A 14,732-nucleotide genomic window follows, 5' to 3' on the forward strand; every position below is an offset into this window, starting at 1 on the left:
CTCCTCCCCGTGCTGCTCCTTTCCATGGGAAACGGTGCTGGGACTCAGAGCTGGGCTGCCTGCCCGTGTTCAGGTAAGGATTGATGGTTTGAAATGACCCAGTGCACAGGGAATCCTTCACCTGCTGGGGGTGGACAGCCTGGAATAAGCCCTGCAGAGCCTTTAGCAGGGAGCATGAGGAGCTCCTGGCTGCAGGTGCTTCCCTGCAGCTTGGCAGGGGGTGAGTCTGTGTCCACCAGAATTCACTGTGAGTCAGTGGATTCACTGTGAAGGACCCTCAGAGCTCTGGGCTGGTTGATCACAGACATTCAGGAGAACCAGCCTGGGCTCCCAGCAGCAGCTCCTGGCCCCAAGCACAGGTACAGAGCCTCAGCCCACCCAGCCTCCACTGTGGAGCTCCCCAGTTCAGACACTACAACATTTCTGGATTGTAAAACAGACAGATTTCACACATTGTACACAGCATTATAAATAATCCCTGGAGTAAATCACTTCCCAGAATACCAGCCATGGATACAGCTTCAACAGTACAATTTATGGCTTCATTATAACTCAAAAAGGTAAAACAAACTCAAAATATTGCACAGACAAACCCAGTTCATGTGAGGTTCCACCTCCACTGCTGTGTGTAGTCACCCAGCATTTGTCATCTCAGACAGGAATACTTTGTGGGAAAGGAGATTTAAAATTATATGATGCCATCAGCATGCAGGGAAACAGGCAGCAGGGAGCGAGGACACTGCTGGAAAATGAAATCTGCCTTTCTTCCTTAGCAGGGAAAGGGCAGCTCCTGATTTCCAGCTCTTGTTTTACATTTGTCTCCAGAAAAGAAAACTTTGGTTAGAAAGTAACATGTCATGTGATTTTTTTTTTAAGGTAAACATTGTATCACCCTTATAAAAACAGAAATAAAAAATACAGAGTTGAGATATTTGGGATATCTCAGCACAGGACACAAGACACAGGAGAACATGGACTGGACAGGGACAGCAAAGCAATGCCGAGGGGCTGCCTGAAGGCTGACCCTCTTTATTCCAACAGGATCCAGGGGATCCTTCCTGGGCAGCTGGGAGTGTCCTCAGGCATGGTTCCAGTGCAGGGCTCTATGTCCGGGTCGAGGGCTCCCCCGAGGGGGTTTCGATGTCCGTGTAAAACTGAGCAATTTTGTCCTGGTATTTCTGAGCCACTACCGGCCTCCTCAGCTTCATGGTGGGGCCTGTGGGGAACCAGCACAGGGTTACTGGGGAGGGAACCACTTCGAGCTCCCAGCAGGCCTGGGGGGAAGCAGGGCTGGAAGGAAGAGGCAAAAACGGGAACAGTGATCGGTTCTAAATTTCTCTTTGGGTTTAATAGAATCTCCCTCCCTTCCCCTGTGACCTGAAACAGCACAGCAGCACCCCGAGGGTGCTGGGCACTGCCCAGGCTCCCCAGGGAATGGTCCCGGCCCCAAGGCTGCCAGAGCTCCAGGAGCGTTTGGACACCGCTCTCAGGGATGCTCAGGGTGGGATTGTTGGGGTGTCTGGGCAGGGACAGGGGCTGCACTGATGATCCCTGAGGGTCCCTTCCAGTTCAGGATGTTCCATAACTCTGCCAGAGGCATCAAAGCACCAGAGCAGAGCAGCAGAGCAAGGGTAAGTGCTGCTCCACTCAGTGCTGCTGGGCAGAAGTGGGAATTCACCCCAGTCCATCCCACCTCAAACTTCCACATGGAAAAGCCACAGAGAGGAAAGGCTGGGGGCAGCTCTGTGTATCAGGGGTCACGGTTGTGTTGATGTTCAATAGCCAGGGAAGGGGCACAGGGCAAATCCCAGACACCTCCCCCAGCACTCACCAAGCTCTCCACCAAAGAGGGAGAAGTCCTTCTCCAGCAGGACCCACTTCTGGACTTTCTGGGCATTAGACACAGCTCCCTCATTGACAGCAGAGATCCCTTTCTGGATGGCAGCATAGATGGCTTTGTCTTTGCTGCTGATGATTTCTGAGACCTTGGTGGCCGTGCTGCCCAGCTTCTGACAGAACTCCAGAGCTTCAGGAGTGAGGGCATCTCCAGGCTCGCCCGTCTCTGCATCCACAATGCACTGCAGGACACAACAGGTACCTGAGAATTGCTGAACACCTGACGCCCCCTGCACCAAGGAGCCTCCAGCCCTGAGACAGTTCCTGGGTCCTTTCCTCACCCCACTCCAACCCCACCTCATCCAAGCTGTCATGCAGCCCCTGGCAGCCAGTGGAATTTTGGGACAAAACACAGATAATCCCCCTCAGATCTGCCTGCTCAGGAGCCAGCAGGGTATAGAGCTCATCTGCCAAATTTCTCCTGTGCTATCCAAAGTTTATCACTTTTTTCCATACCTGTTCTGGAGCACAGTTTACTTCCCTATGCTGTGCAGCAGTAGTCTTGGAAGCCACACAGCACTGAACCATGACAAGCGCAGCAGGGCCTGGCTCAGGTCTCCTGCCCCAGGCCAAGGCTGCTGGCCTCAGTCTCACCAAGGAGCAATTCCCACTCTGACAGTCAGCACAGGCCACCATGGATGTGTCCTGGTGGAGTTTAAAGCCAGAGTCTGACAAAAAAATCCTTGGCAGCTTTTTAGCTCCCAGACTGCTTTGGAAGAGACTGAAAACAGGTGAGGAGAGCTGAAGGGTTTCCTTTGCAAGCCTCACTTTTGGGTCTTTTCCTTGTTTCTTCCTGCCCTCTGTGGCACAGAAAAAGCTGCCCTGAACAACAGCAGAGCCTGATGGTCTGAGCAAATGACAGCTCTGTGCTTTCAGCTGCTCTTTGCAGCTCAGTTACAGCCAAGCTACAGCTCTGGGCTCCTGTCTCCACAAGACACTAAAGATGTATAACAGCTTCTCCTCCCTGGAATTAATCAGACTCAGCAGCACAGGTGGTGGATCCCCATCCTGTTTGCCATTACCTTTAGTGTCAGGAGCATAGAAAGGAATTTGGCTTTGTCTCCAACCAACATGGCATTGCTGATGATGGGAATAGCATTCTTGACAGCATCCTCAATGGGAACAGGAGGAATGTTCTCACCTCCTGCAGTGATGATGAGCTCTGGAAAACAATCAAATCCTGATTAATGCTTGGAGCTTCTCCCCCTCCCATAATCTGAAACAACTCTACTGCTCCTTCATGTCTGCTGCATCAAACAGTGAGTGTGTGTCAGCAGAGCTGGAGAAGGCAGCACACCAGGACTGGGAAAGTCACAGGGTGACTTCCCCAAAAGGGCTCAGAAAGGTGGGGATGTGGCACTTGGGGTTTAGTGGTGGCCTTGGGGGTGCTGTACTCAATGATCTTAAAAGGCTTTTCCAGCCTCAGTGCTCATCCCATGACTCCAGCAGGCCTAGAGAGAGGAGCAGCTCACACACAGCCCAGCCAAAGCTGCCTTGGTGCTCCAGGGGTGTTTGCAGTCTGGCAATGCAGGGGGAGCCCCTTGGCACCCTGGCACAGATCTCTGGGCCTCTAAGGCACCTAAGTTGGCACCCAAACTGTAAGAAATTGAAGTGAAAGGAGGTTCCCATGTGCTGCAGAGCAGAGGGGCGCCCCCTTCTGAATCTTCTGCTCCTGAGAGCAGCCCTCACATGAGGACCTCTCTCTTTTTAAGGGCTGAAGGCTCGAGTGGCCTTGGCTTTGTCTGGTGTTGCTCAAACTGTTGTCCCAGGAGCCACACTGTGACAAGGCACTTGCACAACAGTGTTAAGTTGATGTTTTCCTTGGAGGTCACCCAGCAAAGTTCCTGAAACTGAGGGAGCTGCTGGTAAAACAAGGCAACAAAGCATTAACTGCACTGGTGCTGCAATCAGAGGGCTTGTCCCCCACTGCAAACACACCCTGGCTCCAGAGGCTGCCCCTCTCCTCCACCACAGGGGAGGACACCCTCATTCACGTAGAGACTACAGGAGGAGGAGGATTTAAACAATTTTTCTGCGCAAGTCACAACCACACAACCAGCAAAACCTCCCCCTGTACCAGAGAAGTTTGGCATTGGGAAAAAATTCTTCACTGTTCATCATTGGAACAGGCTGCCCAGGGCAGTGGTAGAGTCACCATCCCTGGAGGGATTTCAAAGATGTGGAAATGGGGACGTGGGTTAGTTTGGCCCCATGAGGTCTTTCCCAACATTAACAACTCAGTGATTCCATAGTGCTGCATAACATCAAGATAAAGTCAGGGGATGTGTTACCTTTAATTCTGCCTGTTATGAAGAGGAATCCATCCTTGTCATGCTTGCCCAGGTCCCCTGAGTGCAGCCAGCCATCCTCATCAATGGCCTCTTTGGTTTTGTCCTCCATGTTCAGGTAGCCCATGAAGATGTGCCTTCCTGAGAAGCAGATCTCCCCAATGCCATCCCTGTCTGGTTTATCAATCAGGGTGTAGCAGCCTGTCAGCTCCTTCCCACAGCTGAAACAGAGCACAGACCAAGGATTCATTTATTTTAAACTGGATTCAAGCAGAGGTTACAACAGCACCTCTCAAACTGAAGAGTTTGAATAAAGCCCCAGCAACGAGCTTCAAAGGCATCTGCTCAGGTAATGGCAGCTGCAGAAAGAGCTGTTAATGCAGAGAACAGTGCTCACACACCTGCTGCTTTGCACTCACTGTTCTCAACACCTGAGCTTTGAATAAGCTGATTTATGCCCTTGGCAGCAAACTTTCACTGTGCAGACTGAACAAGCCATTCAAAGACACCCTGCACCCTTCAGTTATTTGCCATTAAAGTGAAGGGTAGGTTGGAGTTACCAATTCTTCCTTCATCCCACCAGCCCCTCACTTCTTCCCCAGCTCTCACAGAACCCAGCCAAGGTAAATTCACATATCCCTGCTGCTGCCCTTGGCAGATCTCTTCACCTGTGATGTGGCTCCCCAGTGACCTTTTAGTGTCAAGGCTCTGGAGATGAGCTGCACCAGGAGAGATGGAGGACCCCCCCCTCCCTCTGCTCCCAGGAAGGTGCTCACCTGCCGAGCTTGAACGCATGAGGTAGGGAGATGGTGTGAGGCCCAGAGCTCTCACTCATCCCATAGAGCTCCAGCACAGGAATGTTCAGGCTCAGAAAGAACTCCAGGGTGTCTCTGGTGATGGGAGCAGCCCCCGTGTAGCACTTGGTGCAGCGGTCCAGCCCGATGGCCTTGCGCACCTTCCTGTACACCAGCTGCCTGGCCAGGCGGAAATTCACGGGCACCTCGGAGCACCTGCACCAGGAAAACGGGCACACCTAGAGCTCCTCCCCCTGCCTCCTATCTTCATCCTACTTCAGTGCATTCCATACAATAATGGATTATTTCCCCCCTCCAGCCCCACCCCCCTCAGGTCCAAGTGCCATTGGCCTGCCACATGGGATATAATCCTGGACAGAACACAAAACCTGCACAGAATAAAATCCCTGATCCGACAATGAAGTTCTCCTAAAACTCATCCCTGAAGCGTAGCTCGTAATTACCCATTCATCCTCTTGAGGTTGGTCTGCAGCCCCACTTCCTTGGCCCATGATGCCACTCTCCTTCGGAACGCTGAGGCTTTCATGCCCACAGATTTCATTTTCTCTTCCATTTTTTCCCAGACACGAGGAACTCCCAGAAAAGCAGTCGGCCTCACTTCCCGCAGGGTCTCCACCAAGCTGCCCTGAGAGAAGCAGGATTTAATACAGTTTTTAGAAGTGATTCACTGCAGACTTCAGGTCAGTACTGATCACTAGCAAAAACTTGGGAGTCTGCATCACTTTTGAGGAATTGTTTGCTTTTTGCAGCACCTCCAAGAGAAGTGAAGCCATGAGGCATTCCAGTGGGAACTGGGAAGGGAGCAAAGGTCGATGCTTTCAGTGCCCATGCTGACACAAGAATCTTTACTGAGGACTCAGGTTTAGCTGGGGCCATGGTGTAATGTGGGCAGAGCAAACACAAGGCTGTTGCTCAACCAGTTTTTGATGTGGCACCAGGTGTCAGGTAAGAACTCAGCAGCTCCCAGTTTGTGACTGAGTCAAAAGCTGAAGGTCAGACTCCAGTCAAACCAACAGGGGCAGTTGTTCAGTGGGTAAAGTAAACCCAGCTAGGAAAGCTGACAGAGCCATGAGATAACAGAGCCTTGTTTCAAGAGCCCACCACAGCTCAAGCAGGTGAATGGGTGTAAGTTTATAATCTTATTTTTTTTTACCTTCAATGCATCTGGTTGGGCAAAGTGAACTTGCACACCGAAGGTCATGGCTGCCCAAATATCACACATTTGTGCAGCGATGTGGCTGAGGGGCAGGTAACTGACCACGTGCTCCTGCCTGTCGTGGGCGTCGCTCAGCGCGATGAAGCGTCCGGCCACCTTGGCTGTCCACGTCAGCTGCAACAGGAACCCACAGGGGCTTCAGAGCAGGGACAGCACAGAACACACAGGCACAACACAGCTACAGCATCCTGGGATCTCAACAGCAGGACTTGGCATGTTCAGCTGGAGCAGAGGAGACTGAGGGGAGACCCCTCGGGGGCTGCAGCTCCTCCCGAGGGGAGGCAGAGGGGCAGGGGCTGAGCTCTGCTCTGGGACAGGGACAGGAGCCCAGCAAGGGCTGGAGCTGTGTCAGGGCTTGGGATGCAGCTCAGGGAAAGGTTCTTCTTTCCCCCGAGGGTGCTGGGCACTGCCCAGGCTCCCCAGGGAATGGTCCCGGCCCCAAGGCTGCCAGAGCTCCAGGAGCGTTTGGACACCGCTCTCAGGGATGCTCAGGGTGGGATTGTTGGGGTGTCTGGGCAGGGACAGGGGCTGCACTGATGATCCCTGAGGGTGCCTCCAGCTCAGGATGGTGTCTCTCAGCACTCCAGGGTGGCAGTTGCTGGGGTGGCACTGGGCACTCACGTTGTCATGGCTGAGCATGGCGCCCTTGGGCTGCCCCGTGGTGCCCGAGGTGTAGATGAGGGTGCAGCACTGGTTGGGTTTCTGGGACGCGATGATCTCGTGGAGCCGTGAGTCTGGCACGTCCCTGCCCAGCTCCATGAACTCCCTCCACTGCAGACAACAGAAGAGCTCAGTCCCTTTGAAAGGTATCACCCACAGGAAAAATTAAACTCTTTGCTACACACCAAGAGAAGGAAGCTGTTCTCCCTGTCCACACCTCTGGAAGAGGCTGGAAATGCACACAGTCACCCTGCAGTGTTTTCTGGCTGACACAGGGAGAAGCAGAAAGGACACAGACCCACCCCAGCAGCTTTACAGCTCTGGAGCAACTCCTTGGAGCAACTGTGGGCCCCGAGATGTCTGGAAAAGGTCAGTAGGCTCCGAGCCCTTTTACAACAGGGATTATATCCAGGTTGCACAACAGCAGACACCTCCTGCCCACCACAGCCAATGTGAGGAGCTCAGGGGATCACAGACACTGACCCAGGCTGGTTTGGGTTGGAAGAGACCTTAAAGACCATCTCATTCCAAGGTCCTGCCATGGACAGGGATGTCACTCACCAGATGTTAAAGGCCCCACAGCATGTGACAGGTTCTTGCAGCCATCAGCTGAACACAACCAGGTCTTAAAAGCTGTGAAAAAGCCCAGGACTTACCGAATACAGATTTGGTCTCTTCTCTTTGATCTCCTCCCCATACTGGACAATGCCCTTCAGATGAGGTAGTCTGTCTTCAACCTGTGTTAAGAAGGGAGATTTGTGAGGAGCATATGCTGCTTGTCCCTTTCAGGCCTCTGTAACCCCACTTAGAATACTCCTCATATTTGCTACTTTATGTAAAGCCAAGAGAATCCCATCTGTGTTCCTGAAAGAATGGGTTTGCCTCACTAGTAACAGTCATAATTTGAGCTGGGATGCTGCCAGACAACCTAGAGGGTGCTCAGTTGTTCATTTTGGCTTCTTCTGTTTTAAGCCCAAGGCTTTTAACAAGTGAAAGCACCACTTAACCTCTTGTGAGACACAGTGCCAGTGACAGCTCACCAGGCTGGAGCAGGCAGCACACCAACGAGTTCACCTCTGCTCTCAGACCCAGCACTCCCCTCAGCTAATGCCCTCTCACACCATTTTACCCACCCACATCTGTCAACAGGTTGCTGTAACCCTCAGGCTTTTAAAAACCATAATTACTTCTAAGATTTTCTGCAGCTGTTTATGGTTTTCCACCACTATAACGTTGGCACTGCAGTTCTCTGCTACATAATGACAGGCCTCAGGAGAGTTTGTAGTGTAGATCCCAACAGCAAATCCCCTGGAAAAGGGAAAAAAAAGAAACAGAAAAGCAAAACACAGTTAGAGGACAAGCGGAATTGTTGGCAAAATTCAGACCCTTCAGAGAAAAAAACTTTAAGAATATCCCATAAAATGACAACAAAGAGGGGAGGGCTTAATTCAAAGAGGAAAGATTCTGTCCTGGGGCATGGGAAATGTCAGGAGTGGTGTAAGGGACCAAAATATCTCATGTGGAAGGCAGATATCACAATCCAGCCATGGGATTCTCTGGAATTTCCCACCATTTTTTGAATCATTGTATACATAAGAATACTTTTGGATTAACCTACTGGTCATCTTATTTTGAGAGAAGCAGCTGGCTAAAAAAAAGTAATTTTTGCCTCATTAATTCATCATTAAATAGTTCAGTTTCTATCTACCTTCATTTAACCCAAATATAACCAACTGGGTTTGGGGGTATTTTTTGAGTTTGTTTTACCAGGGTTTTAATCAAAACCTGCTTCTCCTGTGAATACTGCAGTCACTCTCTGCCTGCCAAAACAAAATGCATGGCAAGAAACAAGAGCCTTACCCTGCAAGGATAGCTCCAATGTCAGCAATGAACCACTCTGCAGAATTAAATCCCAGGATGCCCACTCCATGGAAACGCTCCAGCCCCAGCTGTAAACAAGAGATGGCATTACAGCAGCCTGGCCTCTCTGGACAAAGCTCAGGGCTCATTGGCAGATCTCTGCTGTGAGCACAGCACTGAGGGAAGAGTTCATGTTCTTGCACAGGGTGATTCCCACTGAAAAACTCGCCAGGATCCAAGATGGAACCACAGAAAGTTTCACATCCCTGTCCCACTGTAAGTGGGCTGGAAAAATGGGATTTGCTGAGGTCTGCCCTTGGAAAGCCTGGCTCACTGGAATTCACTAAGAGGAATATAAACTGCAGTCCAGGGAGTTACCAGCTCCCCTTGAGCTCAGCATGAGGAGGTGAGAGGTCAAGTCAGGCAACACCTCCTGGGACATTTGGTACAAGCTGGAAATGTCAGATATCAGTAATGGCCAGAGCAACAAGTTCCAGGGCAGTCACACTTGGCTATGAAATTCGAGCTGCTCTTGGAGTCCCAGTCTTTAACACCCTCAGCCAGACTGGCTTTGTCCCAGATTGGAAGATCCCACCACAGGAGTAAAACCAGGCTGGCCTTAACTTGAAGAGATAAGACTTGATCCCAACAGTAAAAACAAGTGGTGTTGGTTTCTGTATAAGACTCCTAATCCCAGCAGCACAAGCAAAAGGCTGAGCCACCTGGGACATTTAAATCTGGTTTGTAAGCATCCCTTTAAGTTTTTTCCTTAGAAAGATGAACTTTTCCATGCCTCTGGAGAGGCAGTGTCCAGGTTTGCCATATACCTCAAACACCTCAATTTAAATGTTTCCTTTCATGTTTTTTTTCTTGGCTAAATTTGGAAGCAACTGTCAAAAAAAATTAAATACTGAGGTGTCCATAGCATATTCAGGAACTTCCCTGCCACTGTAAGATTCACCTGCATTCAGGGATTTTGCACGTTTAAGAGAGATTTGACTGCAGCCATTCCAGCACTTAAATGAGTGAACATTAAACCTGTCTTTTTACACAGTGGTAGAAAAAGGGAAGAGAGTTTTAAATTAAAAGAAGAAATCTTTACATCAGATATTGGGAAGAAATTCTTGGCTGTAAGGGTGGGCAGGCCCTGGCACAGGTTGCCCAGGGCAGCTATGGCTGCCCCTGGATCCCTGGAAGTGTCCAAGGCCAGGCTGTACAGGGCTTGGAGCAACCTGGGACAGTGGAAGGTGTCCCTGCCATGGCAGGGGTGGCACTGGATGGGTTTTAAGGTCCCTTCCAACCCAAATCATGCCGTTTTTTTAATTTTGTCAATATGCACAGAGAGAATTCAACAAACTCTTACCTTCAGAAAGCTTTTGGCTGCTTTCCAGCACTCATCATAGTACATCTTATATGTCAGCTTTGTCCACTGGCCATCTTTTTTGGATGCAAGGGCATGAAAGTCACTGTATTTGTTCACACATTCCTGCAAGAGCTGATGCACAGTCTTTGGGGCCTCACTGCCAATGCCCTGCTCCTCCATCCTCAGCCTGACCTCTCCATCACGACGTGTCGTCCACACACTGGAGCCAGGAGGGGAGGAGGCTGCTTTGAAAGAAGTGTTCAGCATCTTAGATTTAGAAATTTCCTGCTGCCATAACAGCAATAGAAACACAAGTCTCAAACATATGAAAGCAAATGCTGTTACACCCTCTCCCACACCCCTTTTTTGACCCTTTCTTCACGGCAATTTTGCCAGCTGACCCCCAGTATTTTAGACTAGAAGCCTCTAGAGCATTTTCAAATTTTGTTAAACATTTCCCACTTACATCCCCTCTAACCTGCTCTGCTGCCCTAAGGCTCTTGTACTGGCAAAAGTTTCCTGCATCTTATACTCTGCTGGTTTTAATTTTTTTTCTTTTAAGGAGGATTGAAAGCAGGACACTGGTACCTGGAAGATGAGCACCAGGCACTGACACTGCCTGTTTAATGCTTGAAGCACAGCTGTGCTCTACAGCCTGAGTTCCAGACACTTCTACACAAACCATCCTGCAGCCTGAGCTGCTTCTTCCATTGTCATGGTTTGACAAGTCCCTCTCTCATTGCAAAATTCCCCCAAAATTCCATCCACTCACCTTTGGGACCGAGTGAGTTCACCTGAGATCTCTCCATCTTGGAATCTTCCCCTGGCTCACTGTTGTGTGGCTCAGCAGTTCTGTAAGGCAAAAGGAATTATCCCTGGATGAGAGTTCTGAGGGCTGCCTGCCACAGGCAGGTTTGCTCCATCCCTTAATATCACTCAGTCCTTGGATGTCAAAGTGATCCCTGATGTTCTGCAGGTGGCTTGATTAATTCACTACCCTGCATGGCCCCAGCAATGAAACAGGTACCTCTGAGTGTGCAAGGTCTAACTGTGCTGGTTTTGAGCACATAAGTGTTGTCCTAATTGCAGCTTTCATTGCAGACAAGCTGCAGAAGAATGCATAAACATCATCCCAAAAAAAGCCATCATTTAATTCTTAAAGTCTGCTCCAGGTGCCTGAAACAAAGAGTCTGCAGCTGGGGAGAGGAGGAGGAGAAGGGGGGCAGGAAGGGACACTTGGATCTGGAACTCATCTCCTGTCTGCAATACTGGAGTCCAACAACAGGAGAGGCCCTGGGGACACTCTGGAGTCACCTCATGGGGAAACCCACAGAGATTTCCTGCAAAGAGCAGGAAATTGATTTAACAGGAAATCTTGTTCTTGGGTATTGCTACTAAAGCCAGTGCTCCCACCAGATGCTTGGGAAGAAACAGAAACAGGCTCATCCCCATGTGCTTCAGCCATGCTCCTCCCAGCTGAGCTGTCCTTTCACTTTCAGCCCTGCAGGAGCTGGTGAAGCACCACCTGCCTGCTTGCAAAACTGTTCTCGCTCCATCCCTTCCCAAGCTGGAATGTCTCACAGCCCTAATGAGGAGGGTAAGGGATAATCAAGTCTCATATCCCACTTGAGAGCAGGAGCTGGAAGCCAGACCCACTGAGATTTGGGAATCACACCCTCCAAGCAGGCAGCTGCTGCTTTGTCCCCTGGCCTGGGCAATGCCCTGCCAGGACCATGGGCAGAGCACTGAGGCCTGAGTTTTAGCTGATTTAAGGTTACCCTACAGAGACCCAAACTTTCCATCCTGCCCTGCCCTACCAGCCCTTTGCCTCAGCCCATCACACAGGTGTTGTTTCTCCAGGCTGGTGTTTTCCCTTCCCCACAGCAACACCTGCAGCACCAGCCCCAGGCTCTTCCAGAAGGGCCCTGACATCACAATAACTCCAGCACTGCAGGGGCAGCTTTGGGGCAGAGAGGAGCCCTGACTCTGCCCATCACACTCACACTGCACACAGGTGAGAGCTCCTCTGGGCCCACACAGACTGCTCAGCCTAAGCCAGGCAGGGCTCCCACCAAGTCCCACCTTTTATTTCCTTTCTATCAGGTCAGAGACAAGACAATCCAGCACAAGGCACTGTGTGAGTTTCAGGATAAGGGGGAAATCTCTTCCCTCTAATCTACATTTATTTTGAATTTCTAGGGAACAGTCAACTATGAATGCTTTGGGCATATGAGGAGGTTTAAGGCCAGGGAAGATCTGACATGGCTGATCCCATGTCCTGTCCTAAAGCAGAACTGCTTCTCTGAACTAATCTGTAAGCCAGCAAGCAGGGCTGAGTAAATAATTTCTTTATTTCCCCCAAGGGGATTATGAGATATTCCCACCTCCATGCTCCCTCCTCATTACTGAGAACATTTTTCAGCTCAAATTAATCCTCAGTTGCAATAGTTCTGCACCATTTCTCTACCAGCTTTTATGATCAAAGCATGCAAATGACCCAGTAATATGAGCAGAAAAGCCCCAGCTATCTCCCTCACAGTCCATCAAGCCATCCTTTTCTCCCCCTTATGACATGTAATTCAATGCAGCCCCAAAAAATTTAGGTAAAGATGTTTTAGTCACCTAGATCCCATTATGCTGTGGTGAGATATAGACCCTAATCTCCTCTTTAGTCTGTAAATCTAAGCAGCCTCTTACCAGCAGGAGTTTGAGATCAGTGTAGGTACTGCACATGAGCTGCTCCCTGCAGAGACAGGGCTCTTCCAAAATAATTTTAATTAATTAAAGCAAGCATGGAAAAATACAAACTATATATACAGGTCACAACAGGGGAAATAAAATCCTAGGTTAGACAAACCTGGGTGAAGGGTTGAGCAGCACATCTTCCTGTGACATTTCACAGTTCCCTTGAAGAGCTGAATTGCAATAAACCACGGAGACTGGTTCTGCAAGTGCCATCCTCACGTCTGACTCACACAGCACCGTCCCTGCAAAAACAGGTTTGAAACATTAAAATACAGCCAAACGTCATAGAAAAGCTCCACTGACGCGAGCAAGGTGACCCCACGGAGGCACGACTCCAGCCTGCTGCATTTCCACAAAACACAGGAAATTCTGACAGCTGGCACGCTCAAACCTCACAGCAGAACCAGCGTGACACCCACAGCTCCCCGAGAGCACCACGAGCCAAATTATTTCAGTTCCACCCTCCCTTTGCCCCAAATGCTGTCCCAAATGCTCGGCTCGCAGTTCCCCCGACCCCTCCAGCTCACCCCGCATCGCCCGTCCCGCAGCCTCCCCTCCGCAGCCGCTCCGCACCGGCGCCGAGCCCGACGTGTAATATCCTTTATTTTTAAACTAGCGCCCAGGAGGCAGATCTGGAGCATCTTATGTCATGTGCTGCCGCCTTGCAATTGGAAGCGGCTCGTCACCCCACACTGCCGCCTCTCTTAAGGAGGCTCTGGCCCCACGCCTGCCCGCCAGCAGGTCCAGGGTACCTCTGGGGGGACACAGCCCTGGGACACCTCATATGTAGCCTGTTCACATCAAAATAAGCGGGTTTTGCAGCCTTTTTTTTTTTTTTTTGTGTGTGTGTGTGTGTGTGGCTGCCACGCTGCTTTCAGCATTTTGTCCTGGGGGATTTTTCATCACCTATACCAAGTGTTTTCTAAACGCTGATTTTATTTAAGGTTTACACTCATCAAAAGCCTCTGATGCTTATAAGTCGCCAGGCTGAGCTTTAATTGTTTCAAGGGATTTCAAGCTGATTGGAGATGAACCCCATTATCCTTGATCTCTCTCTAAGAAGTGGATTTTAGGCTGCTATTTTCGACCTGCATTAGAAAGACACATTTAAATCGCGTGATGTGAGGGGGATGTTCATCGCGATGAGGGACAGGAGTGAAAGAATCTTTTTAATGTCATAAATCCGACCCAGCACGCCGCAGCCTCCTGCCTCTGCCGGGAGGGGAAAGCCACGGCAGGCACAGCTCAGGGACGTCCCCTTTCCGCTTACTCATCAGCACAAGGACACGTCGCTGCTCACGCCACGCTCTGCTACAGCCTGCGAGTCACCACGCCAGAAACAGCTTAATTCACGAGCAGCGAGAGGGGGCATGGATGGCTGCAAAAAAACCCCCAAAAATCCAGCTCTGAAGCGCCCACGTGGCTGGCAGACGCTGCCGCACACCCGTTCTGGGCTGGAACAGCAGAGTGGTTTATTGGCAGTGTGAGAAGATGGTGCTGGATCTGAAGCCCCGTGCTCAGAGCAGCCGCTGAGACCTGCCCAGCCTGGAGGAGCCCAAAGGCATCCACGGTGCCACCCGAGCTGTCCCCGCGGCCCCTCTTGCCCAAGGAAACCCCGAGCAGAGTCCAGGAGGGATGGGTGGCAGCAGCTGCCATCACTCCTGATCCCCTTTTGCAATGCTGCTCCCGCTTTCCTTCCCAGCACCCCACAACGAGGGGTTCAGGGCACCCAGCGCCCCTGAGGACATTGCACTAATTGGGCTCTGCACTAATGACAGCGTTTCTCTTGCCAGCTGTGCATTAGTGCAGTAACGAAGTTTCAAGGGAAAGGGTGCGGTGTCCTCACTCCTGCTGTCAGGGAATCACAGAATCCCACAGTTGTTTGGGTT

General features: G+C 50.7%; 1 protein-coding gene across 1 annotated transcript; it reads right to left on the reverse strand.

The window, feature by feature from the left end:
* Nucleotides 1-1,103: 1,103 nt before the first annotated feature.
* On the reverse strand, nucleotides 1,104-14,062 carry ACSBG2 (acyl-CoA synthetase bubblegum family member 2). The gene is given in 16 exon segments (XM_062509984.1): nucleotides 1,104-1,216; nucleotides 1,832-2,078; nucleotides 2,919-3,058; nucleotides 4,188-4,405; nucleotides 4,961-5,194; nucleotides 5,443-5,624; nucleotides 6,153-6,329; nucleotides 6,837-6,986; nucleotides 7,532-7,612; nucleotides 8,063-8,183; nucleotides 8,736-8,824; nucleotides 10,099-10,343; nucleotides 10,871-10,950; nucleotides 12,956-13,085; nucleotides 13,371-13,413; nucleotides 13,416-14,062. Coding segments are annotated over 16 exon segments (2,319 nt in total). The 5' UTR covers nucleotides 13,485-14,062.
* Nucleotides 14,063-14,732: the final 670 nt, after the last annotated feature.

This window comes from Cinclus cinclus, chromosome 28 (genome assembly GCF_963662255.1).
Source record: "Cinclus cinclus chromosome 28, bCinCin1.1, whole genome shotgun sequence".
NCBI lineage: Eukaryota > Metazoa > Chordata > Aves > Passeriformes > Cinclidae > Cinclus > Cinclus cinclus.